This window comes from Natator depressus, chromosome 1 (assembly GCF_965152275.1).
Source record: "Natator depressus isolate rNatDep1 chromosome 1, rNatDep2.hap1, whole genome shotgun sequence".
NCBI lineage: Eukaryota > Metazoa > Chordata > Testudines > Cheloniidae > Natator > Natator depressus.
The window spans coordinates 80,126,462-80,153,905 of NC_134234.1; the positions used below are offsets into that span (position 1 = coordinate 80,126,462).

The 27,444-nt window shown below is 41.2% G+C and overlaps 1 protein-coding gene across 12 annotated transcripts in view; it reads right to left on the minus strand.

Annotated features, from left to right (window-relative positions):
- MYCBP2 (MYC binding protein 2) overlaps positions 1-27,444 on the minus strand; it is a 409,657-nt gene that overhangs the window by 279,545 nt on the left and 102,668 nt on the right. For 11 of the 12 annotated variants that reach the window (XM_074962231.1, XM_074962238.1, XM_074962204.1 and 8 more), the window contains 4 exons: positions 21,799-22,003; positions 21,045-21,190; positions 13,317-13,418; positions 607-726 (listed from right to left, as the gene is read on the minus strand). In XM_074962231.1, coding sequence (XP_074818332.1) covers positions 607-726; positions 13,317-13,418; positions 21,045-21,190; positions 21,799-22,003 — 573 coding nt within the window. Of the gene's footprint in view, positions 1-606; positions 727-2,574; positions 2,683-13,316; positions 13,419-21,044; positions 21,191-21,798; positions 22,004-27,444 lie in introns of all 12 variants that reach the window. The other variant, XM_074962269.1, reaches the window with a different exon arrangement.

A 27,444-nucleotide genomic window follows, 5' to 3' on the forward strand; every position in this document is an offset into this window, starting at 1 on the left:
AAGAGGACCGAAGTTGCCTGCAGATGTTAATCCAACCTAATCACTCCTTTGCACCCGCACAGAGATGGCTAATCAAGATATCCAACAGAATGCTGAAGACTGGAATTACAGTAGAACCTCAGAGTTATGAATACCAGAGTTACGAACTGACCAGTCAACCACTCACCTCATTTGGAACAGAAGTACACAATCAGGCGGCAGCAGCAGAGATGGAAAAAAAATACAGTACAGTACTGTATTAAATATAAACTACTAAAAATAAAAAATAAATAAAGGGAAAGCAGCATATTTCTTCTGCATAGTAAAGTTCCAAATCTGTATGAAGTCAATGTTCAGTTGTAAACTTTTGAAAGAACAACCATAACGTTTTGTTCAGAGTTACGGACAATTTAAAAATTACGAACCACCTCCATTCCCCGCGTATTCATAACTCTAAGGTTCTACTGTACCCCAAAAATACCAATGATTTGAAACTTACTTGGGTAAGGATTAACACCACCTTTCTTTAAAGGAGGCAGTTCATGGTAGTTATATGAGTGGAATGGCACATGATCACATAATTTTTTCAACAAGTGCACACATTAGATAAAAGCTGTAGCTTTGTACCTGAATGGTGAAACCCACAACTGACTTGTACTGCCCGGAGTTCACAGTCAAAATGGACAGCCCCTGGAGGATAGGTTGTGATTTTGCTGGCATCCTTCTCACCCCTTTCTCCACTTCCATCTACAAACATATAATTCATAGTTATATTCTGATTCTTTTCAAAAAGCAAATTTAAGAATAATGAACAATGAGCAAGGGTGGGAAACGAAAACGTATGAATAAGGTAACAGCAAGAACAACCTGCAGTACAGCAGATTAAAGACGTCAAAATGCATATACTGGTAATAAAGCAGATTTTGAGATATGATACACTGAAATTCTATTTGCAAACAGAATCTGCTAATGGACACGGTTGTGAACTGGGAAAAAACTATTAACCTAGTTAATAACTTCTGCAGAATGAACAAGTTAATTTAACTCAGCAAAACAGGAACTAATATAATGTATGGGTGTTAAATACACAGACTTGTTGCATGAAAATTGTACTGCACCTCCACTTCTTTAAGAAAACTATAACAGTCGCGCATATAGTGCTGTCAATTTACAAATAAATTAGCCATTCTACTCCTTTTTATACAAACACAATGGTGTGTATGTGTGTGAGAGAGATTTTTTACGAGTTTGAGTTGGCCATGTTACTTCTGTTTTACAAAACCATAAATGCATTTCATCCCAAACAAGTGCTAGTAAACCCTTTGTCACAAAACCCATTGAAATTTGTTTAAGATACATTTTTCAGAATCTATTTTAGTGGGTTTTTTAAAAAAAATTAGCACTACTGCTTTCCATGTAAAGACAGGTTGCACTAGGTACCATGTACAGACTTAGAGATGACAAAATAAACAGAATATCTTTGTAAACTTCTGGAAATTAACTAAAATACCTTTTCTATAAATTAGGGTGTCATTTTAGAATACTGTAAAACAGATTGGCAATGAAGTTATATTTGCACACAGAAATGAGGGAAGGAGCTTGCATAATACATGCAGGAAGCTAGCAAAACAGAAGACCAGGCAGCAAGCTCCTGGTCATTACACCAGCTGGTGAACTGAAGAAAGCTGGTTGGGAAAGCTCCATGGAAAGAGTGAGAGTATAGTTACTATCCTTTAATTTGCTAGTCTTGCCACTGTTGCTGGTCACAATGGCACCAGAGCATCCTGCTGCTGCTACTACTACAAAAGGTCAGTAAACACTTGTAGATACTGTTTTGCCATGAAGACCTTAAAAAGCCACAGAACTTTGTTTGACAGGAACTAGTATTGAAAAGAAAGACAAAATTCAAAAAGTGAGCGAGGAAATTGCCCCATCCATTTTAGGATTACAATGACCACTGCTTTATTACCAAAAGTTGATGGAAACCAACTACTTGCAGCAAGCTTTGAAAGCATACGTGTCAATACATTTGACATAAGTCTTCTGTTATCTAAATGTAATTTTTTACTGAGTAATTAACATTTGTAAACCAGAAGTATCAAAAAAGGCTTACTTATAGATGGTAAACCTACAAAAAAATCAAAGAAGCCTTGAATTAATGAATCTGCAATATAAACAATATTTTAGCAACTGCAACAGATACGCATTGTACAAGATCATAAAATTAAGACAAGTAAATGAAATTACAATGCATATGCCAGACTTGAATTACCTGTCCCAATGAAAAAATTAGAAAGTTGTATAAATTTCTTTAGTTTTATTTAAACAAATTAGAAAAGACACAGAAAAATAAAATGACATACTTTATCAAAGAAAAAAGAGAAAACCAAAGATGATGTAGGGTGTCAAACATACATACTTTTAAATTAAACAAACATATAAAATGTGTTTTTTCTCCTCAGGTTACAGAAGATTAACAAGAAAAGAGCAGAATAATTTTTGTGCATTTCTCTGAAAACAAAGATTCAGTGGATGGAAGAAATGACTTGGAGGATGGGCATATGTCCCTCCTAGTCAATAAGGAAGACCAAATACCTTTGTGCTTGTCCCGCTTATGCTTTAGCTGTGCTGGATGGGGTCTGATTCTGGCTAGAGCCTGCTCTCGATGATTCATAAAAATAGGACCAGGAAATACAAGGGGGCCTGAGGAGAAACATTTTGCACATGCATAGGAAAGCTCACAAAATGGAAACAGTGTGTTCAAACAAAAAATAATTCAAATTAAAAGTGTGAAAAAATGATTCGAATTCTACATTGCTCTTGTGCTTTACAAGGTCAAAAATAAGTTAATTTGATAATTCTTGAAGACAAGACCAAAATATTATTCAAAGATGCAGTAATTTTCTCACATAAGATACAGATTTTTGCCTTGATTTATAAACATGGAACCTTACTAAAGCCCATAGGACTACACGAGTTGTAAGCTGGAGAAGAATTTGGCCCTAAATAGTTAACATTCTGTCTTACAGCTAAAGCAATTTTATATACCATACATTATTGGCTATTCTGTTATACTGAAAGTATTCATTTGGCACAAAATATTAAAATATCACCATATCAACACTAAAACAGAGAAAATTATATGGTTGGTCACATTTCCTAAATTTGAAATTCAGAAATAATGTCCATCAAATTATCAACTACCTAGAGACATTCTTTGTGGGGAAGCTGTTATATAAAACTATGCACTTTGGTGGTTTATTATAGTGACATATTTACAATGGAATGCTTCAAATCTAAAATTATTTTTTAAACTTTTCTTGTAAAGGACATAATTTGGAGAACACATTTACACTTGAATATATTTTATTTTATTATTTTAAAGATCCCAGAACTACAATTTTTGCTGAGATACTCTCTCCAAAAATGTGATAAGATATATTAAAATGCCTTGTAGCTGCATTACGTAAAACTTTTAAAATAATTCTGTACAAAATTTCGCTTGTATATCCCGTGTTATTTTCCACCATGTATTCTTTGTAACCAGAGACATTCAAATGTAGGGCCTCATCCTTCTCCCACTGAAATCAATGAGTTTTATCATTGACCTCAAAAGAGAAGTCAGAATCTGTGTTTACAGTCCACTGCCCGTATCCCTTCCCTCCTTTGAGCTTCTTGAACAGAGCATAATCTCATTGACCTGAATACTATTTCATTCACTCTTTCATGTGTGCAAATATTCATAAGTTCCATTGTGTACATCTGAATTCTCTTTCCTCCACTCAACTAAACCAGCCCTCATCAAGAATACTAATCAACTCTTCCTGACAATCTCCAGGCTTCTATTACAGCCTAGCCCCTGACAATCTGTCTTATCTGTATCAAGGTCATTTGCACCTTTTTGTATCAGTTCTCTCCTCAGATTTCAGAACCCCTGAACACTTAACTCTCTTGCTATTTCTCCCAACCTCTACCTTTTGTCACACTTTGGTAGTTTTTCATGATCATCATAATCCATTCATCTCACTATGTTGGTGTAGCAGAGAAGATTGCCTCTTCTTCTTCTATCACAAGTATACCCATTGACATAGCTTTAACTAACATCTCTACCCCAGTGACTCAGATATTATTCTCCACTGGACCATTCCCTTTCTGTTCAGTCTCCTATTTCCCATATCCTGGATGTCTTGCCACATGCTCAAACTCAATATACTAAAAACTTAACACTTCTGTATCCCCAAATCTCTTTTGCATCTAAAACTCTCCCTGTCCTAACACTCAATTCTGGTAATATTTTTCACTCTTCTCCCTTTCTTCTCATACAGCTTCTATTATTACAGCAGGTTTTATCTTCACAACATCATCACAAATCTAACAGTCCAGAGGGAGTAGTAGCCAGGGAAGAGGAAACTGGGAAAAGGAACATGAGGGGAGGAGGGTGGGCAAATTGGGTCTAGCAGGGCAAAGAGACTAGAAAGGGGAAGGGAGGAGAAGGAGGATTTTATATTTGTATTAGAGGTTATAATGATTGACGGTTAAAATAATGTATTCTGTATTAAATGTATTAATGTATGATTTGATTTCATCCTGACAGCCACCCTTTTTTATTTCAAGGCAGGAATAGACCAGAATAGTCCTTATGGCTGATTATGGTCACCTTTTGTTTTAGGGTAAGATTTCAAAAAAAAAAAAAAAATCATCACTCTGGGTGTATTAGCAGGATTGTAATTCTTCCACTCTTCTCGCACTGATTAGGCCTCAACTGGAGTATTATGTCCAGTTCTGGGCACCACATTTCAGGAAAGAGGTGGAGAAATTGGAGAAAGTCCAGACAAGAGCAACAAAAATAAAGGTCTAGAATACTTGACCTATGAGGGAAGATTGGAAAAACTGGTTTGTTTAGTCTGGAGAAGAGAAGACAGAAGGAACATCATAACAGTTTTCAAGTACATAAAAGGTTGTTACAAGGAGGAGGGAGAAAAATTGTTCTTTTTAACTTCTGAGGATAAAACAAGAAGCAATGGGCTCAAATTGCAGCAAGCATGAGTTAGGTTGAACATTACAAAAAGCTTCCTGTCAAGGTGGCTAATCACTGGAATAAATTACCCAAGGAGGTTGGGAAATCTCCATCACTGAAGGTTTTTAAAAGCAGGTTAGACAATAATCTCTCAGGGATAGACTAGATAATACTTAGTCCTGCCATGAGTGCAGGTGGTTGGACTAAATGACCTCTCGAGGGCACTTCTAGTCCTACAAATTTATGATTGTATGATTATGTATTCCTAACATGGTTTGAATAGTGTGGAGTAATAAGGCTTGTGGCCACACACTGAACAATGAGGATAAAATTAAATATCAAATAGCTGCTCAATGAGTGAGCACTGATATTCTGTTCACTGTATGAAGAGGTCCTGTAGAAAGAAATTAGTATGTGATCATGTAACTAAAGACTATACCATAATGTGTACACACAAGGGCTCCAAATTAAGGTTGCCCAAGCATTTCCTAAGTTAATCATGCCCTCAAGACATTCTTTTAATATAATTTAGTACATGTAATGTATACATATACAAGTACACAGAGTCTGTAATATACATTAAAACACGTCAGACACTACCCTCATTGGGGATAGAGTCTACGGCAAATCAGACATTTTAAAATGTAACTGAATTATCTAAAAGTTGGGGTTTTATTTATTTTCACATTTGAAAAATTCACATAATTCAAGTGGAATTTTAAAATTTGCTTTTGGCTCAATGGCATGCATGTGCAATTTCAACAAATAAACTTCTTGTAAAATTGAAGCATCTACAAGCAGAAGCATGCAATAAAGTTCCTCCAAAACCACAAGAGTATCTATACTACTGTGATATATATTAAAGAGTGGATTCCAGTGTTTCAGAGTTTTTCATAAGATATCACTATATATTAACAGGTTTGTTTTATACTGGTTAGTATGTGAGAGGTTTCGGTTTGAATTCACATGGACTAGGTAAAGGAAGTGAAATGTCAAGGAAATATATTTGCTTTAAGTAAACATCAGAGTGAAGAGGCAAAGAACTCAGCTTTGTCTTGATCTATCAAAAGTAAATTATGTAACAGTTAGGTGGGTTTGGTTTGGTTTGTAAATAAAAGATCCTTCACATACTATGAAAAAAAGTGCAATACTAGATATAGGAAACACATAATATACTATGAAAAAAGTACAACAGTAGATCCTGGAATCACCAAGATAATGCATTTAACTTATGTAACTATAAAGTTAACTTCATCAAATGTTTAATGAAAAAGTAACACTTTGAATAACATTTTGCTGGAAATTAAGATGGTTATTCAGTGACATGTAATAAGCAGTACTATTGGTAACTTTATTTCAAGGAAAGGTCAACAAAGTGAAATCTTGGATAAATGTTAAATAGATTTAAATAATTTAACCTGTAATAATCCAGCTGCAATTACCGTGTGATTTTTTCTTTAAAAATGCGTATTTTTATTGTGATATTACCACCATTTAAAAAGCTGAAGTATTAGCCGTATTAAAAATAGTTTTTAAAAGTTCAGCAGTAAGTGGTTAAGTACGTTACTTGATTACATATTCAAAAACCATTAGCCATCCATTGTTTTATGCAGTGTTGTAGCCGTGCTGGTCTCAAGATATTAGAGAGACAAGGCAGGTGAGGTAATGTCTTTTCTTGTACGAACTTCTGATGGTGTAAGAGACAAGCTTTCAAGCTTACACAGAGCTCTTCTTCAGGACCTGGAGAAGAACTCTATGTAATCTTGAAAGCTTTCTCTTACACCAGCAGAAGCTAGTCCTATAAAAGATATTACTTCATCCACCCGGTCTCTCTAACTAACTACCTGGCACAGACAGTGCCAGATTATGCTGTCTCAATGTTCAGCAGCTTTGGCTAAAAGTATGATGCAACCAACTTCCAGATTTTTTTTGGTCTCACTTTAGGACAGTTACCACTAAGATTACAGACTTCTTTTAATATGGGAAGAAAACAAGCACACCAAGGTCTAAATCACCAATTTTATATCACAGTGAGGGTAATCTAAGGGTTCCTGCATCAAACTGAGAATGCTATGAACTAAACTAAAAAGTAAACGAGGAGCATTTACTCTTACCATATCTTATAACACACTGAATTTTATAAATTTAATTCCTTTTTAGGAATGGTAAATTTAAATAAGCCTCTTCTCTCATGCTTTTGAGCAATAACAGAAGAATCTTTGAGCAGAAAAGAGACTGGCTGAAAATCCTAGGCTTCTTTTAAGTAATAAATATTACTACAACACCAAACATGAACTTAAAAAAAAAAATCAGTGGAACAATTGTAAAAGTAAAATAATCTAAGGCACCTCAATCTCAACTGTGTCCTGCTGCACCACAAAACAGGAGGCAGAATATCTGACTGCTTCATTGCCTGCTTTCCTGACAGAACGTGTCCATCCCAAGAAGAGCAGGATAAGAATTTAAGACTGGCTCTGCCTGAGACTATAGAATATCTAGAGAAGGATGACTCCCATCCCCAACATGGCCAACCAAGGCAAGCCAGGAGAAGAGAAGTGAGAAATTAACCACCATTCATAGCTCCTTGATTCTCTGCACTAGCCTTGAAGTAGTAGGTTAATGCAATCTAGAGATTGCACTAATTTGCTCCAGCCAGCTGCAGTCACCAAAGGCCCATACACCACTTGGAGATAGTCCAAACTCAACACGCTCTATCCAATTGTCACTTCCCTGCTCCTGAGACAGCCTCTGAACCATGAACAAGCAGGAGACAACTGTTTCTGCCAGGCCAGAGTGGTCACCAAGAGACTTGTGGGTGATTTAACTTGTTTTTTTTTTTAAACTGCTACTTGAGCTGAATAGCTCAAATATCTGCCCCCAAATTATGGATGGTGACCACCTGAGTTATTCTGAAACACATTTGAATCTCAGGCTGAAAGCTTGAACACGACAAATCTACCAGGACTGATAGCCACTAACACATCGTAGTAAGAAACCAACAGACCATCATGACAAACTGATATTTTAATCATGTAGCTGAAATGGAGATACACAGCCACACCACAATATATACAAACACAGTCCAGTAAACTTTCAATTTACTGGCTCTCCCCAATTAGATAACTAGCAGTATACTGCAGCTAGTCCCTGAATGTTCAAGCTTCAGTTTTGGTAAGCTGTAAAGCTCTTTAATGCTGAAACTGAACTCCTGCAAAGCTTATAAACTATGTGGGAACTCTGAGGCCTTGTCTACACTACAGGGAAAAGTCAATCTAAGTTACACAATTTGAGTTACATCAATAGCGTAACTCAAGTCGATGTAGCTTAGATCTACTTACTGCGGGGTACACACTATGCTATGTTGACGGGAGATGCTCTCCCGTTGACTCCCCTTACTCTTCTTGATCCGGTGGAGTACAGGAGTTGACAGGAGACTGATCTGCGGTCGATTTAGTGGGTCTTCACTATACCTGCTAAATCGACTGCAGATGCATCGATCATCACGCATCAATCCCCCAGTAAGTATAGACAAGCCCTGAGTTTCAGTCATGCAGAGCTCAGCAGGTCTAACCTGAAGTCTAAGGATGCCAGATGATAAACAAAATTATCTGAATTTCTTGATTGACAGCAATCAAAATATACAAACACAGAAAACACCCTCCACTAAACACACACAAATTTATAAATGTATATATGAGCATATCTGTATACACAATTATATAGATTTCGTATATATATATACATACATATATATATATATACACACACACACACACACACACATATACATACATACACACACACACACACACACACACACCATACACTTTTTAAAAATATATAAAATGTGTCCATTCCCAAGGTACTCTGGATGGATGTACTAATTGCTCTATGACAAAACATTTTAAAATTACAAGAGTCGAAGAAAATCAAAACAAAACTAAAAAGACTTCACCTACATTTCTACCCATTTACAGCAATTTCCCAACCCTCAGACAGCAGCTTGTTCAAACGGTGGGCCGGGCTGTGTCCCATGCCCATAAGGTCAAACATGGGCTCTGTTACACCTACAAGAGAAGTGAGTTCCCCAGAACTGTTGACTCATGCAGTTAAATTGGCCTCAATCAAGGAAAGAGGCAGTTAAGACCTAAACCATTGAGAGCCCTGTAGATGGAAGTAAACCCCCTTAATTGCAGACAGAAGAAAATAAAAAGCTAGTACAATTTACTAACTGGTATAATGTTCCCTGAAGCTAATATCCACAATCCAGCAGAAAGCTGTATTCCAAGATACAGTCAGCTTCCAGGAGACCTTTAAGAGTAGCTCTCATCCAATCAGAGTTAGCATGGATAGGTCTACTTGAGCCGGGCATCCCACCCCTAGCTCCAACTACAGATGCAGATTAGAACCTTGTGGTACCCCACAAGAGAAATCCCTCTACGGTGGACTTAGGATTACATAAAGCAATCCTCTGGGACCTCCCACCGAAACGTGTAATTCTATCTACTCCAGCTATCATCCACAGAGGTGTCAACAACATTTCATGGTCAAAATATATGAAGGGCAGCTGACAGATCTAAGGAAATTAGCATGGATACTTGGACCACTGTCCATCACTAAGGAGATACAACCTGGACTGTGGGACTGCTGAGCCCTCCAAACCTACCAACCTGTGCTGCTGCTGTCAAGCTACAAGCCTCTGACAGGCACTGCATTTACACAGCCATCCAGAGGCAGGAACACACCCAACCGATTACATGAATGATCTCCCAGCCACTCATGAACCATCAATGGAGAGGCTTCAGCCCAGTCTTGCACCACAGAACTGTATCATCTTGCACGGATCAGAAGACTGGCCAGTATAAGCACATTACCTAGTTTGCCACTTCTTCAGAGGAAAATGGACATACACCAGCCTTGGTAACCTGAGCTGAAATTCTCTTAGCACTTCAACCACAAACACACTGTTTTAGGTAAAATATAAAACAGATTTATTAACTATAGAAAAGTAGATTAAGTGATTACAAGTAGCAGGCACAGAGATCAAAGTTAGTTACCTAAGAAACAAAAATAGAAACAGAGCCTAAACTGTAACTCAGACAAAGCAAAATTTGAACCAAGCAGTGTCTCTCCCTAACAGATGGTACAAGCAGGTTACATTCCTTAGTACACAGACTGGAGCACTTTCGAAGCTGGGACCAAACTTCCCCAGTTCAAAGTTTTTCTTCTTGCAAATGTTCTTCCAGCTGTTACAAAAATCATTGCTGGGACGTGGGCTAGCCCACCCCCAGGGTATACATCCCTTCTCCAAGAAGCCTCCAGGATAGTACATTGTACATGGATGTGCCGTTAACGACCATCTGGCCGGTGATGGCTACTCCTTTGTTGTAACTGAACAGCTGGCCATGGGCATTCCCAACCTCACAACATATTTTATTAACTCATATAGTAATACTTCACATACGATAAACATTAATATCCTGTTAGATTGTGTGTACCAACAGCTCAAAATCTTTAAAAATCACAAGACATACTTCGTACAAAACATATCATAATTATACGAGAGTGGTGAATATGGAGGTTCCAGGGTGCTACTTTGAGGTACAGAGTGTCACAAGATGATTAAACAGTCAGTCAGTTTTAACAGAGCATCCACAGAGTCCTGTGTGATTAAATAATGCTTGGTGAATGTGTGGGAAGACAGGCAGGTCGCTGCTTTACAAATGTCCGTGATTGGTACATTGGTCAGGAAAGCTACTGAGGTGGAAAGTGATCTCGTGGAGTGCGTTCTAGTCCCTGGAGGCATTTGCAAATCATGCTGACGATAACAAAGATTAATACAACTGGAAATCCATTTTGAAAGCCTTTGTTTAGATATGGCTGATCCTTTTGATCTTTCAGCAATAGAACGAAATCATCTTGCTGTCTTTCTGAAAGGTTTGGTTCGTGCAAGATATAAGGCTCAGCACCCTTCTAACACCTAGCATGTGGAACACGGCCTCCCGTTTATTTCCATGGGAAGGAAATGGTTTAGGGAAGAACGATGGAAGATGAATAGGCTGATTCAGGTGGAATGAGGAAGGTATTTTAGATAGGAACTTTGGATGTGGTCTTAATGTAACTATCTTTGAAGACTGTACAGGGAAGTACACCACGAGAGCCTCTATTTCCCCCACTCTTCGAGTGGATGGGATGGTCACAAGAAAGGCCTTTTTCATAGATATGGGTATGTTATTTCACAGGTATGAACAAGCAGATTGCCATAGGCTCAAATGGGAAACACTGAGGCATCGTAGCACTAGGCTGAGGTTCCAAGCTCGAGTGGGATCTCGTACTTCAGAAGTCCTCGGTGGTAATGGCAAATGGGTAGGTACCGCATGCACATCTGGGGATGAGATGTGTACTGCAGCGACATTGGTACACAGCAGTGGAGACTTCAGTGCATCAGACATTAGTGTATTGGGAATCTAAATTCATTGGTACCATGGAAGTAATTTGCCTCGGTATCATGGGGACATTTGCATCAGTCCTGCTGTTGACGATGTCGTCGGTGCTGGGATCACGCTGCATTCCACAGAGTGTCCAGCGGGCGGCACCATAGTGGACTTGTCAGTGCCGATGCACTTGGTGCGGTATGTCTAGCTGGTGCTGTCGGTACCATCTTTGAGACTCCAATATTTTCCTTACCCCTATTACCTGATGATGCCACCTTATCCAGTCCTGCCCTCTTGGGGTCCTTGAACTTACTGGTGACATTACCAAGAGGCCCCAGGGGTGTCACAGGTATTCAGTCTCATACCTGTCAGTGCCGAAGCTAATGATCTCTCTGGGACCCCTTTCTTTTTGGTGGTTTCTTTTTAGGTGAACTTGAAGCTTGCTTTTTACTGTCTTTTCACAGGGACTCTGTTATTTTCTCTTCAAAACTAGCAGGGAGGGTGGCATGGCTGATGTTGATGCTGACAGCAACCGTTGTCCAGGCAGGGTTCCAGGACCAGGATCTGAAGCTGAGCTCTCCATCGATTTTAATTTCAGCTCACAGTTTTTCCGAGTCTGTACCTTAAGTTTAAGACAATACATACAGTTTTGGGGAATGCGTGCCTCTTCCAGACAACGAATGCAAAGGGAGGGACCATTACTGACCCTGATGGCCTCCCAGCAATAGAGGCACTGTTTGAAATTGGGGGATCTGAGCATAACACCCGTTATAGGGATTATCTCCCTAAAGGGAAGATATGTAGAAACTACAACTCTAATCGAGGGGATAATGATAAATAATGGAGACTTTTTTTTTGAATGAAGGAAAAAGAAGAACAGGAACAACTCTAAATGACTAAAATCCTAACTGAAACACTATCTCTATGACAAATGAGAACGAAGACACTAAGAACTTGATAGAAAGGGCTCTGCTAGGGACTCCATCTCAGGACAAGGGCAGCTGAGAAGGAATCGAGATTAATTTGGCTGCACAGAACTATGTAACTGCCAAACATGGTGCGCGAAGGGGGGAGTGCATGTGAGGCCCAAATGGGCACTACAGCTGAAAATCTCAAATCCTAGGTGCAGGAACACAGATACACCTAAGGTGGAGCACTCACAGAAACACAACTCAAAGAAGAACCACTTGTTCCCGCAATCTTATTCCCATTTTAGCACTTACACAAAGTGAACACATTCCGATGAGTAAGATTTTGGGAAGGAAATACTCGTACATCCCCTCACAATACCTTTATGACTCTCTTAGCTCATGCTGTATCAAATACCTATCTGAAAACATATGGACTGACAGTGGGCCAGCCGTCTTATCCAACAGTTATCAGTAATATATGCACAACAAAGAACCCCATTCTTTCTTAAACCAAAGACTACAAATACTTTAGTAGCCACCAATGTTGCAATGAACAGCACAGCTTAGGAGTTCTGACTCTGACCCTGTACATCTCAGGTGAAATCTCTGACTGTGCTAATCTTTTAATTGTCTAATTAAAGGCCTAGATCTAAATTCTCAGTGGTTCTGTCTCCCATCCCACCATTATAGGGTTAATGGAAGCCAAATTCTCAAGCCACTGCACAGCAGTATTACTGAATCCTTGCAGGCCTTTTCTGTATTATAAAATTGCACTGGTATATTGATTTTTTTAAAAAAATCTATTAAGTTCAGTTAGTGCAAACCTCTACTGAATATACACTTAAACCTGATTTGTTTCATGTTTGACAGTTTTTCAATAAAAAAAGGCCTATTTCGCAAGGCCTAGTCCGTTTTTAGAAACGGTGTGCATTTATCCTTATTTTAGCCTCGATTCAGTAACAAATAATCTCTTACCTCTGCCTTCCTCCAATCTATGCCTCCTGTTTACACGCTGCCGCTTTTCCTCTTGCCGTAGCTGAAGGTGCTCTTCAATATTAACCCCAGGAACAGGGACAGCTACATCAATTAATAAATAAAAAATACAAAATCTATGTTCAAATAATATGATGAATGTAACAAAACCTAGTAATAGCCAAGAAAATGAAAGCTAAGGCTCGATAATTTGTCCTTTATATAGCTATGCTGAGATGTTTAGGAATAAAGGAAGGAGGCAACATAACGATTTCAGAATGCACTGTCAGCCTCAATTTTGGATTTCTTTACTTTCATAAGTCTGTCACAATTTCAACGTTCAATAGTTTTCTGTACTTCCTATCTATCAGCTAAACACATTTTTAGAGTTTGTTAAAAAAAGAGTTTGGTTGTTTTTAATTTTGCCCCAAATTTCCAGTAAACATAAGACCAGAGAACTTACAAGTTGACAAATTCTATTTAAAACAATACTGATCTATTTAAACTTTTCTTTAGGTACAGCATATATGACAGCAACATGAAAATGAATAACACTGTATTTCAGTTAGCAGCTCATTTTAGAAATAGTTGCATTATTTTTATTAATCCATTTATTATGTATCAAGCTTGTATATCAACCTTGTTATTTTTGGCATGTTGATCAATTTAATACCAAGTTATAACACCTTGAAAATAGGGGGTTATAATGGAAAGATTAATACAAACCTAAGTGCAGGCATAGGGCAACAGAGACACACTAATATTAAAATACCCATAAGCTTATTTAAAGTATGATTCTACTCTGAAAAGTGACCATGAAAATGGCATCTTTTATCTAACAGATTTCCTTGATTGTATTCAGAGTTACAACTGCTTATTTAAGTGACAGAAAGAGGAAGTTACTTACCTGTAACTGGAGGTTCATTGAGACGCGTGTTCCCAATTTGGATTCCAAATGTGGGTGTGCTTGCACACCACACACCAGAGCCACAAGGTTTTCCTAGAAGTGACCGTTAACCTGCACATGCATCATACTTCCCTTATGCTCACAGTCGAGGGTATAATAGGCTGTGCGGGTCGACGCCTCTCCAGTATCCCTCTTACCTCTAAATAGTCCAATCCACAGCAGAGGGAATGGAGAGCAGGTATTGGAATCCAAATAGGAAATACACATCTCAAAAAAAAAAAAAAAAAGACATTTACCTTTTCCATAACTGGTTTCTTTGAGATGTGTTGCTCATATCCGTTCCATATTAGGCGTGTGTACTCACCACATACACTAGTGCCGGAAGTTTTTCCCTCAGCAGTATCTGTAAGGGACTGGTTCTGGTGCCCTCTAGAGTGGCACCTGCATGGTGCGGTATAAGGGACGCCGGTGGCTCTCCACCCCCTCAGTTCCTTCTTGCCAGAAACTCCAAAAGCGGGGAAGGAGAACGGGTCATGGAATGGACATGAGCAACACATCTCAAAGAACACCAGTTACGGAAAAGGTAACTGTCTTTTCTTCTTTGAGTGCTTGCTCATGTCCATTCCATATTAGGTGACTCCCAAGAAATACCCCTGGAGGTGGGTAGGAGTTCACAGACGTTGTCAGGGTTCCCTCCCCACTCTGAACTCTGGGTTACAGATGTGCGCACCTGCATGAAAGACCCCCTAAGCTTATATTCTACCAGCTTAGGTTAAAATCTTCCCCAAGGCACAAATTCCTTTCCTTGTCCTTGGATGGTATTGCTGCCACCACCAAGTGATTTATACAAAAATTCAGGAAAGGGTCACTTGGAGTCCCTATTCCCCCCAAACCCCTTCATCCCTTTTCCTGGGGAGGCTTGAGACTAATATACTAACCAATTGGTTACAATGTGAGCACAGACCAAATCCTTCGGTTTTTAGGACACTGAAAATAAATCAGGTTCTTAAAAGAAGAATTTTATTACAAAGAAAAAAGTAAAAGAATCACTCCTGCAAAATCAGGATGGAAGGTAACTGTACAGGGTAATAAAAAGATTTATTGCACTCAGCTTCACAGTTATAAAACAGGAATAAAACTACCTCTTAGCATAGGGAAAATTCACAAGCTAAAACAAAAGATAACCTTACGCATTTCCTTGCCTCACTTACTATTTCTGTAATTCTTAGATGGATTATTCCAGGTATGTTTTCAGGAGATGTTGTCCGTAGTTGGCTTCTCTCTCCATCCGGAGAGGGAACAAACAAAGAGCACAAACAACCCTCCTCCCCCCAGATTTGAAAGTATCTCCTTTCCTTATTGGTCCTTCTGGTCAGGTGCCAACCAGGTTATTTGAGGTTCTTAACCCCTCATAGGTAAAGCGATTCAGTACAGCTACAAGGAGGGATTTTATATTACCCGTATCTTTATGTTTATGACAGATGTGCAGACTGCAACACAGCTCTACTGAACCCAGCGTCATCCCTGGCCTGCTGAGTGATGGCATAATGTGCGGTGAATGGGTGAACAGAGGACCATGTTGTGGCTCTACCAATGTCCTGGATAGGGATGTGTGCCAGGAAGGCCACCGAAGACACCTGCACTCTCATCCAGTGGGCTCTGACAATCAGCAGCAGCGGAACCCCCGCCAGGTCATAACAGGTCCTTATGCACAAGGTAATCCAATTCGAAATCCTCTGCAAGGACACTGGGTGACCCTTCATCCTATATGCTGTAGCGATGAAGAGTTGAGTCAATTTACAGAAAGGCTTGATACATTCTAAGTAGAAAGTCAAGGCCCTGCGGACGTCAAGGGCGTGAAGACGCCTCTCTTCATTGGTCTTGTGCGGTTTGGGACAGACCACCAGGAGGAAGATGTTCTGGTTCACATGGAAGGTGGAGAACACCTTTGGCAAGAAGGCCGGGTGGGGCTGCAACTGAACCTTATCAGACCATATACGGAGGTTCTAAGGTCAAGGCTTTAATTTCAGAGACTCATCTCGCCGATGGCACCGCCACCAGGAACACGACCTTCCATGACAGATAGGAAAAGGAGCAGCTCAAAGGGCGGGCCAGTGAGCCTAGAGAGGACCAAGTTAAGATCCTACTGCGGGACAGGAGCCCATACCTGCAGGAAGAGTCTCTCCTGTCATGGTCCCCTCAGGAATCTGACTGTCGTGTCATGGGAAAACACAGTCTGTCCTTGGATCGGTGGGTGATAAGCGGAGATGGCCGTGAGATGCACTCTAATGGAAGAGTGTGCCAGGCCCTGGTCCCTCAAATGGAGCAGGCAGTCCAGGACAGCCTGTATGGAGGAACGTGGGGAGAGATGTTCCATTCAGACGCCCAGCAGGAAAGCCTCGTCCACTTAGCCACGTAAGTCAGTCTAATTGAGGGCTTTCTACTTTCCAGGAGGACCTGTTGGATTCCTTCCGAACAGGTCCATTCCTCCGGGTTCAGCCACTCAGCATCCACACCGAGAGGTGGAGGTACCTGAGGTTGGGGTGTAGAAGTTGACCATGGTTCTGTGACAGCAGGTCCGGTCGGTTGGGCAGGGGCCAGGGAGGGGCCACTGACGGGCTCATGAGCGTGCTGAACTAGTGCTAGCGAGGTCACATCGGGGCGATCATGATGACCTGTGCCTTGTCTCTCGATCTTTGCCAGGGCCTTGCCGATAAGCGGAACTGGAGGGAGTGCGTACATCAGGCTCCCTGACCACGACAGGAGGAAGGCATTGGAGAGGGAGCCCTTGGTCAGACATTACCGAGGAGAAAAAAAGCTGGTGGCATTTCCTGTTCTGTCTGGTAGCGAACAGGTCCATTTGGGGAGTTGCCCACTTTCGGAAGATCATGCAGGCTACCTCCGAATGGAGCGACCACTTGTGATGAGAGGAAAAGTCCTTGCTGAGCTGGTCCACCAGCATATTCCTGATGCCAGGAAGGTGACAAGCTTCCAGGTGAATCTCGTGCTCATGCAGAAGTCCCAGAGACAGAGCGCCTCCTGACAGAGCCACCGAGCATGCTGCCCCTTGATGTAGAACATCGAGGCTGTGTTGTCTGTCAGGACTTGTACCACCTTGCCTGACAGGTGGGGCAACAAGATGCCGCATGCCAGCCAGACTGCTCAGAGCTCTTTATGTACAACTGCCCTTCATCCGAGGACCACATCCCCTGAGTCTGGAGGACGCCGATATGTGCCCCCTACCCAAGGTCTCAGGCGTCTGACACCAACTCGATGGAGTGGAGAGTCGAATGGAACCTCTTCCAGGGCTGTTTTGTAGTTGGTCCACCAACACAGCAAGGTAAATATCGCTTGAGGAATGGTGGTAATCTTTTCCAGGGGGTCTCAGGACTGGGAATAGAGAGTGTCACCAGCCATTGTGCAGGGGTCGCATCCGGAGCCTGGCATGACACAGACCAGACCAGCAGGCAGGCAGACAGACCCTGGCTATAGTCAGCGGGAATGAAGAGATTTCCGCGATGAGGTTAGTCAACATGTGGTATTATTGGTGGTCATTTGGTGGAGAGAGCAAGAAAAGAATAAATGCCTCGTCTGGAGATGAAGATGCAGCAGTGGAGACTGGCAGTACTGGTTCCATGTTGTCTTCTTCCTCATACACCAATGGTGCTGTAGGGCGAATGGAGGATGGTTGATATGAGACGACCAATGGTGCTTGGCATCCCCAGTAGGGATCCAAGTGTGGCCATTGGCGGGCTTCATTGGTAGCAATGCCAGGCCTCTGAAGCACAGTCATAAACTGGTGGATAGTGCAATCTGGGGTATGATTCCAGATTCTGACAAGGAACGGGAGAAAACAAGGACTCTGTCTCTGAGAAGCCCTCAGACTTGGAAGATGGTTCCGGCAATGGTTCCGGGGGGAGGGGAGTGTGGGAGACCGTAAGTACCAGAGGGCTGCATGTGGCAACAGAGCGGGTCTTTCTGGTAGCAGGAGCAAAGGTTCAACCAAGGGGAGGATGGTGGTGAGTGAAGGTCCAGAGAGGAGCAGAAAACGCAGATGGGGAGGAGCAGTTCCTCTGTGGACAGAAGCGGTTCCAGTCATCTGGGAGTGCGAGGCAGAGCTCTGGAGAGGCCAGAGAGTCCACACGGAATCAACACAGGGCAGTCTGGACGCCTGTGCAGATGGATCTGAGTGCAACCTCTCACCTGACCTGGTGGAGCTCATGGAAGAAACAATGAGCTTATGAGCAGTCCCGGTCCAGGATCTGCTCTTATGGCCATGGCCATGTTTTTTTCCCCCCTCATAGTGGGGCTTGTCTCTTGTCTTCAGTACCAATGGATTCAGTGCCTGGGAGGTGCTGGGAAGGGCACTCAATGCCAGTGATGGATGCTCCACCGTCAGTTCTGCCGATCCAGGATCTGAAGGCGCCTGGGGGAACATCACCTCTGGAAGGTCTTGATGGAGGCGACTACGTTCTTGAGCCTCCCGTGTTCAGGGCATTAAGGATTTGCAGATAGCACAGCGGACCACAATGTGAGCCCTGCCAAGGCAATACAGACAATGCTGGTGCTCATCGCTCACAGAGAATGAGTGCAGGCAAGAGGCACGGTTCTGAAAGCCGGGAATGCAGAGCATAGTCCCCAGGGAGGGAGGGAATCCCCAAACGGGAACAACTACACTAACTAGACTATCTAAGGATAAAACAAGTATAGAACACAAAAAGCTTAGCTATAACTATGTACAAGAATGGATGAAAAGGCCACTCTCTTAGCTAGGCTAAGAGAGCAAAGGAAGAGGGGTTCCGACTCAGGGAAGTAGAGAAGCATCGACCCACGCAGTCTATTATACCCTCGGCTATGAGCATGAGGGGACGTACAATGCACGTGCAGGTCAATGGACACTGCTAGGAAAACCTTCTGGCTCTGGCATATGGCGCACATGCACGCCCATGTTTGGAATCCATATAGGGGGACCCAACACTCAAAGAAGCATACGTGTTTACTGCTTTTACTTCTATTAGGATCACAAAGACAACAAAGCTAAGTGGTGGAATCTAGTTTTCCTTGTGTATCAACAGAAGTGTTCACAGTATTCCAATAGTTTACTTCTGCTCTGCAAAACCATCATCATCAGAACAACGTACAATAAGAAAACAATCCATCTTCAGATTCAGACCACATGTAAATTTGCAGGACTGCCAGTTAGAAAAATATATTCTTAATTGTAAACTAAGCAGAATCAATTCAGAAATCAACAAATTTCAGAATAAAGAATCCTAATGTGTCCCATCTTTTTAAAACTGACAGTAGTCCAGACTAGAAAATCTGCCCCTTAGCAAGTAACAGGAGAATCCTTCAGAAACAGGCAGCAAATAATTATAGTGCCACAACACTAGCACCCTCCAATGCTATTAGAGCATCACGAGTACACACGATAGCAGGTATCATGGGGTCTGCCTTTGCTGCTCAACCAATGCAGTAAGAGAAACACCTGCAACATTTTATATCTTTTAAAATCCAACTGTTATGCTACATGTTTTAACACTGATTTCTGATTCTGAAGAAGCTAGTACTTGGCGAGATGAACACTGAGGAAAGAAAAATTTTAAATATCTGAAGATGTTAGTTGTCACACATTAGAACCCCCAAAATTGGGTCCTGGACTAAATCGCCTCATTATTAACTCCATGTTGTATGAAGTTCTGAACGGGTACCTGAATAAACCACAGTAAGAGGAGGAAGTTGAGACTAGGAAAATAATCAGCCTTATAAAATTAGGGAATACAATATTAAAAACATTTTCTAAGTCATGGCCCCAAACTTTGCATTTAGAGAAGTCATTTTGTTTTTTTTTTAAATTTATTCTTTCTGGCTTCAGCTCTTAAATATTAGTCTGGTTATACATAATCTCACTTTCTTCCACAGAGTTAATTATTTTTACATTTCTGCCACCTCCCACTTTCTCCAAAAAATTTGGGAGGAAAAATTATTCAGTGTTGGGACTGAATACCCCATGTTTTTATGTAAAATCCTGTTGTACCAATTTCTGGCAATAGACCTGTGGCAAGCCTCCCTTCTAGAGCTAATATGGAGGGAGAGGAACAGCCTCATGACACCAGCAGTGTCATCACAAGGGGAAGCGAAAACCTACTGCACTAAAACTGTCATGACAGAACATAGCTCAGCAGTGTTACTGCAATGGAAGATATAAAATTCTACAACCAGAAAATCAAAATGCATATAAAAGTGATAAGATTGTACCAATTTCTTGACTAACTGCTATTTTTCCACTAGTTACAGTAGTATTGGAATTCATTTGCAACTTCGGCTTGAATAGAGACTGGGAGTGGCTAAGTCATTATGCAAGGTAACCTATTTCCTCTTGTTTTTTCCTACCCCCCCCCCCGACATTCTTGTTAAACCCTGGATTTGTGCTGGAAATGGCCCACCTTGATTATCATACACATTGTAAGGAGAGTGATCACTTTAGATAAGCTATTACCAGCAGGAGAGTGGGGCAGGGGGAGGTATTTTTTCATGCTTTGTGTGTATAAAAAGATCTTCTACACTTTCCACAGTATGCATCCGATGAAGTGAGCTGTAGCTCACGAAAGCTTATGCTCAAATAAATTGGTTAGTCTCTAAGGTGCCACAAGTACTCCTTTTCTTTTTGCGAATACAGACTAACACGGCTGTTACTCTGAAAGTAGTATGTATGGGGACTGATTACAAAGCCCAAATTTAATTCTAAAGGGAAGCTGGTTGCATTGTGTGACTAAAAGTTATACCACTGGCATATGTCTGTTTATCAGTTTCGTCTCACTTACCTAGTAGGAGATCTAAAGGTATCATCTCTTTCACAGCATCAAGAATTCCTCTTTGCCTTGCCTCTTGACCATCGAGCTCTCTAGCACAGGCCTTGCAACAACCACATGTAGCACAGCCAGACTCACCAGAGCCACAGCCACAGATTCTACAGAACACAAATAAGTTTTATCCATAACCTACCAGGACAAGCAATATTACATAAAAAGTATTTGAACTACAGATGTAATAGAACAGACTGGACCAACATTTGTCAGGGATGATCTAGGTTTATTTGGTCCTGCCTTCTGTGCAAAGGGCTGGACTTGATAACCACACATGGTTCTTTCCAGCCCCACGTCTATGGTTTTACAACTACTATTCATCTTCCATTTTATTAAGAAAAAAAGTTATATCCAAAGCCAGAAATCCCATACCTTAAATAGCAGCATTCAATGTCATTAGGCATACCAAATTTGTTTATACTCAACACACTTTCCTCCTTTCTGCTTTTGTGAGAATTATTTTGAATAAACATAAGAAATATTTTAAGTCACCTGTTACCATTACTAAAATGTTTATTTAAAAAAAATCACAAAAGTTAAATATATTCTTGGTTCTAAAAATAGATAAGCAATATTTTCTTTAGATACAGTGCTATTTAAGACTGAGGTCTGAAGTGAAGTAAAGTAAACATCTATTTTGATTACATTCTGTACACATTTTACTTATTCAGCATACTGTATGAAAGATATTTGCATGAATGTATTCACTTACCCTCCAGGTACCCTGTCTGGACGCCCACTACTAACACAGCTGGCTCCATAGCCTGTACAGTCCCCACACACAGTGCATACCATGCACTGCTCCAGCTTCCATTTATGCATGCCTGGAGGACACATCATGGACTTCTCATCTTTTTCATCCAGTTCTTCTTCTAAGTCTTCATCCATTGCTGTTGCCATATTCTCAACTACAAAACCTATTGACAAAGATATTGAAACACTTCAACAATTCACATTAGTTATGTTAAGATACACAGTGCTATAAGGAAAATGTTAAAACAAGGGCAAGTCAGATAAAAATTGGATCTTTTGATACATACAATTAACAGAGTTACAAAATTAGGGACAGACTTTCAAAGGCTCAATTTTGCATACATAACTTTGGTAAGATGAGTCTAAAAGTCACGTACATGCAAAATTCCTTGGAAAATTTGACCCAGAACTGTTTTAACGCTTCCCTAACAGCACAGCCAAAACATGGAAAACAAGCACAAATCTAGTCTATCATTGTGTTTTTATTTCTAATTTGTTCATTCTTGTTTTCTTTTTGTACTCATTTGTATTTTGATATATTTGTAATATACTGTATAGCGCATATATATATATATATATATGCTATATACACACACACATACACACACACACACAAATAAATATCACATCAAAAATGTTAAAAGAATGTCAAGGTTTCAACATCACAGTCAAGTTGAGAAATGTCAGAATTAAAGATGCCAATGCAACCTTAATTTGGCCATTTTGTGCACGTAAATTATGACAAACTCTTTAAAAACATGATCGCGTTCTATTTTTTCAACAAATCTCCTGCCTCATTCAGTGAGAGGATTCCCCACCTTCTCATCCCAGTCTCTCCATCTAGTTAGCCCCAGACTTCATCCTATTGGACTCATCATCCCTAGCGGTCTCCCAGCCAGTCCCAGGGTTGTCCTTGTCCAATTCGGTCTTCCACCCCAGCTCCCAATACCACTCTCCCTCACCTGGCTCCTTGTCCAACCAGCTCTAGTCTCACGCGGTTACTCATCTGATTTGTCTTCACCCTTCCCCATGTCACAGTCTGTTTCTCACCCTAAGGTTCCTTGTTCCAATCTACTCCTCCACTCTGGCCCAGAACCTCACCCCTTTGCATTTCAGTCATGTCACTTCCTCCTCTTCATCTATGCTGCTTGAGAGCCAGCAGCAGGAGCACTGAAAGCACAGAAGAGACTGTCTCTCCCTGCTCTCAGTTCCCAGGTCTGGAGCCACAGTACCTGGGAGGAACAATTGCAGGGAACATCCTGCTCAGCCCCAGGATGAGGGTTGCAGCATGCCCAGTATAAATTAAATCTTTGACAAACTTAACTGACACACTAACAAACAGAGCTCATTTGAAAATAGATTTCCCCACCCCAGCCCCAAACAAATCATAGTGTCCTGGGATATATTTCCTTAAAATAACCTCTTCAAATACAGGAACTACTCAGGTTTCAGAGTAGCAGCCGTGTTAGTCTGTATCCGTAAAAAGAAAAGGAGTACTTGTGATACCTTAGAGACTAACAAATTTATTAGAGCATAAGCTTTCGTGAGCTACAGCTCACTTCATCGGATGCATACAATGGAAAATATAGTGGGGAGATTTTATATACACAGAGAACATGAAACAATGGGTGTTACCATACATCGGGAGTTACCGATGAAGTGAGCTGTAGCTCACAAAAGCTTATGCTCAGATAAATGTGTTAGTCTCTAAGGTATCACAAGTACTCCTTTTCTTTTTGCGAATGCAGACTAACAGGGCTGCTACTCTGAAAACTGTAACAAGAGTGATCAGGAAAGGTGAGCTATTACCAGCAGGAGAGAGTGGAGGGGAGGGGGGGAACACTACCTTTTGTAGTGATAATCAAGGTGGGCCATTTCCAGCACTTTACGAGAACAGCAGGAGGGGAAATAAACAAGGGGCAATAGTTTTCCTTTGTGTAATGACACATCCACTCCCAGTCTTTATTCAAGCCTAAGTTAATTGTATCCAGTTTGCAAATTAATTCCAATTCAGCAGTCTCTCCTTGCTTCCCCAACCGCTCGATCATATGATAATGCCACTGAAACCCTGTCTCTCTTTTGGCACAGTGATCGTTTTTAAATTAATTATAAGAGTTGCCATGATAATCTGAAATGCAGTAGCGATCACTAAATATGTTAATTACAGGCAGAAATGCCATATCAAAGGCACTGATAATTGGAAGTGGCACAAAGTGAAATATATCAAAATGGTATGTTCGGAAGTGTTTATATTGAAAATGTTCAAAAATGCAAGAGTTCTGAAGAGAGGAAAGGGAAGTGAATGAAAAATATTTTATCTTTTTCAAGGCTAAAGAAAAAGTATAGAAGGGGGAAGTAGTTTACGAAGAAGAAGCTTGAGGATCAAATGGTGTTGGAAGAGAAGAAAAAAGAATTCAATAGTGTGGCAGGACCAGGAGATAATAAAAATAGTCAAAAAGGAAGGTAAAAAGTGAAATGTGGTTGTAATACAGGGATGATACATGGGGAAAGAACTAAAAACATGAGGAGAGAAATGAGATCTATTATGAAACAGGACATTCTATGCATTTTTTCATTCTTAATATTTGTAGTAGATCACTTTTAAAAAATCCTCTGGGTTAACTAATCCTTTCAGCTATATTTGTAAAATGTACTGTAAAATGTAAATACCCTCTTTGTAAATGTAAGTGGAAGGAAGGTATCTAAGAACCAATAAATGCCTTGGGACCACTGTTAAAAGAAAAGCATCTGAGATATTTTATATTATGGCAATACACAGTTACCAAAAGGCAAAATGAAAACATTTAATGAATTCGTTTAACAGAAGAATATTAATAATGTCTAAAAGTCAACTATGTAGCAATACTAACAGAGAGACAGACAGAGACAGACAACATTAAAGTGCTATGCTTTCTTGGCTTGTCATACTATAATATGCTCCAAATGTAAACTCTACAATAGGAATAACAAAAAGTTACTTACCTGTAACTGGAGGTTCTTCAAGATGTGTGGTCTCTATCTGAATTCCACTGAGGGTTATGTGCATGCGCGTGCCCAGAGCTGGAACTCTTGAAAGTAGGACTGTTCGGCAGTCTGCGCATGCACCCTGTACTGTCTCATGGTTTCACCCGAGGTGATAAAAGGTGCAGTGGCCACCAGCACCTCCAGTTCCTTTTCTTCTGCAGATTTGTTGGATCTGCAGCACAGAGGAAGGAGGGAGTGTTCGGAATATAGATATGGACCACCCATCTCAAAGAACCTCCAGTTACAGGTAAATAACTTCGTTTTCTTCTTCGAGTGACGAAGAAGTGACTATTGTATTCTACTGAGGGTATGTGGGAGGATGCTACAAGGAGACTGTGGAATGGAGGACTGTTGCTCCAAATGACGCATCTGTTGCGGAAACATACACTAGAGCACAATGTATGGAGAGGGTGTGTACCTAACTCCATGTGGCCAACATGCATGTGTCTGCGATGGGTACGTTGTGGAGCGCGGCTCTAGTTTCTGCTTGTGCTGTCATAGAATGGGCCCAAATCTCTTCAGGTGGGGATCATCCCAATAACTGATAACAGCACGTAATGCACCCAGAAACCCACTTGGAGATTCTCATGAGTGGAGGTTGCTTCTACATGCAAAGGAGAATTGGCAAAGTCAGAAGGGGGCTATCAGGATGGCTGTTGCTTTCTCTGGTCTGATCTTGTGGATTACTCATGGTAGGAAGGGTAAGAGGGAGGAGGCATAGTTTGTGCAGTCCAACCAATCGTCTGACTAGGGCATCCCCCTGTGATTGGGCTCCAATTCCTCCTCTTGAACAATGCTGGGTGTATTGGGCTCCAGTTCCTCCTCTTGAACAATACTAAGTGGTGTTATGGGATGCAAAAAGATCCCTTGCTGGGGTTCTAGTCAAAGATGTCCATGATTACAGAGTCGTGCAATTCCTATTCATGGTCAGTTGCAAAGTTTCTGCATCGACAATCATTTTCTGGGTGCCCAGTAGGTAGGCTACTATCAGAAGAACGTAGTGTTCCCATAGGCGTAAGGCTTCTGTACGTTTCCCCTTGCTTATTTACGTAGAAGACCATGGTGATGTTGTCTGACATGAGAAGAACGTACCAGTCCCGGATGGCTGGCAGGAACCCTGGCACACTAAGTATTGCCCAGAGTTCCAATATGTTTATGTGCATCCTAGCCTCCCGTGTTGTCCAGATACTTTGTGTCATGTAGTCGTCCAGGCGGGATGCATCTGTTATGATTTTAACGGTGGACAAGGACAGGAGGGAGGTAATTCCCAAGCAGATTCATCCACCATTGTAGTCAGCAGAGAACTTCTGGTGGCATGTGGAGCAGAGCGTTCATCAGCTAGTACATGGGGGAGTAGACCCTCTGCAACCACAGTTGAAGGCGGCGCAGGTGTAAGCATGCAAACAGTATGACATACATGCAGGCGGCCATTTGTCCCAAGAGAGAAAAGCAGATTTTGGCCATAATCCAAGGGTTGGAGATCACCAAAGAAATTAGTTCCCTTATGCAACTGTGACCATACGGACTCTTCATTTGGAAATGGAACGGTTCAGGTGCTGAAGATCCAATATCAGTCCCCATCCTCCATTCTTTTTGGGGACTTGAAAGTAGCTCGAGTAGAACCCTGTTCCGTGAAAAGGGTCTGGGATTAGTTCCACAGCTCCCTCTGCAATGGGGAGTAAGTCTCTAGCTAGAAGAGATCATTGCATGGGTGTTCCATGCACGTGGACCACAGAGGAGGAGGAGACGAGGGCATCACTGTAAACTCTAGGACGTAGCCACCCTAGATAATATCTAGGGCCTATTTGTCCATTGCTATTGTTTTCCATGCCGGCAGAAAGAGTTTGAGACAGCCCGTGAAGGTGGTAGACAGGATGGACATTGGTGTATGAAGTGATTGACGTCTCTCTAAGGACGCTCAGAAATACCGCTTACGCGACAATTGGATGAACTGAGTAGACGACTGGCAGTCGACATAGGCAGATGTGGTCTGTGAACCTTACAGGGCTTTTGAGAAGGCTCATAGGTATGTTAATGGTATAGTTGTGAGACCCTGTAACGATGCGATTGGGGCAGGAGGTAGAATTTCCTCTTAGTCCTGGTATGTAAATACCCAGAGATCTTAGAGTGCCTCTACAGTCCTTTAGAGAGTGGAGGAATTCATCCGTCTTCTGACTGAAGAAGTGCAATCTGTCAAATGGGAGGTCTATAGTCATAGAATCATAGAATATCAGGTTTGGAAGGGACCTCAGGAGGTCATCTAGCCCAACCCCCTGCTCAAAGCAGGACCAATCCTCAATTAAATCATCCCAGCCAGGGCTTCATCAAGCCTGACCTTAAAAACTTCTGAGGAAGGAGATTCCACCACCTCCCTAGGTAACGCATTCCAGTGTTTCACCACCCTCCTAGTGAAAAAGTTTTTCCTAAGATCCAGCTAAACCTCCCCCACTGCAACTTGAGACCATTACTCCTTGTCCTGTCATCTTCTACCACTGAGAATAGTCTAGAACCATCCTCTTTGGAACCACCTCTCAGGTAATTGAAAGCAGCTATCAAATCCCCCCCTCATTCTTCTCTTCTG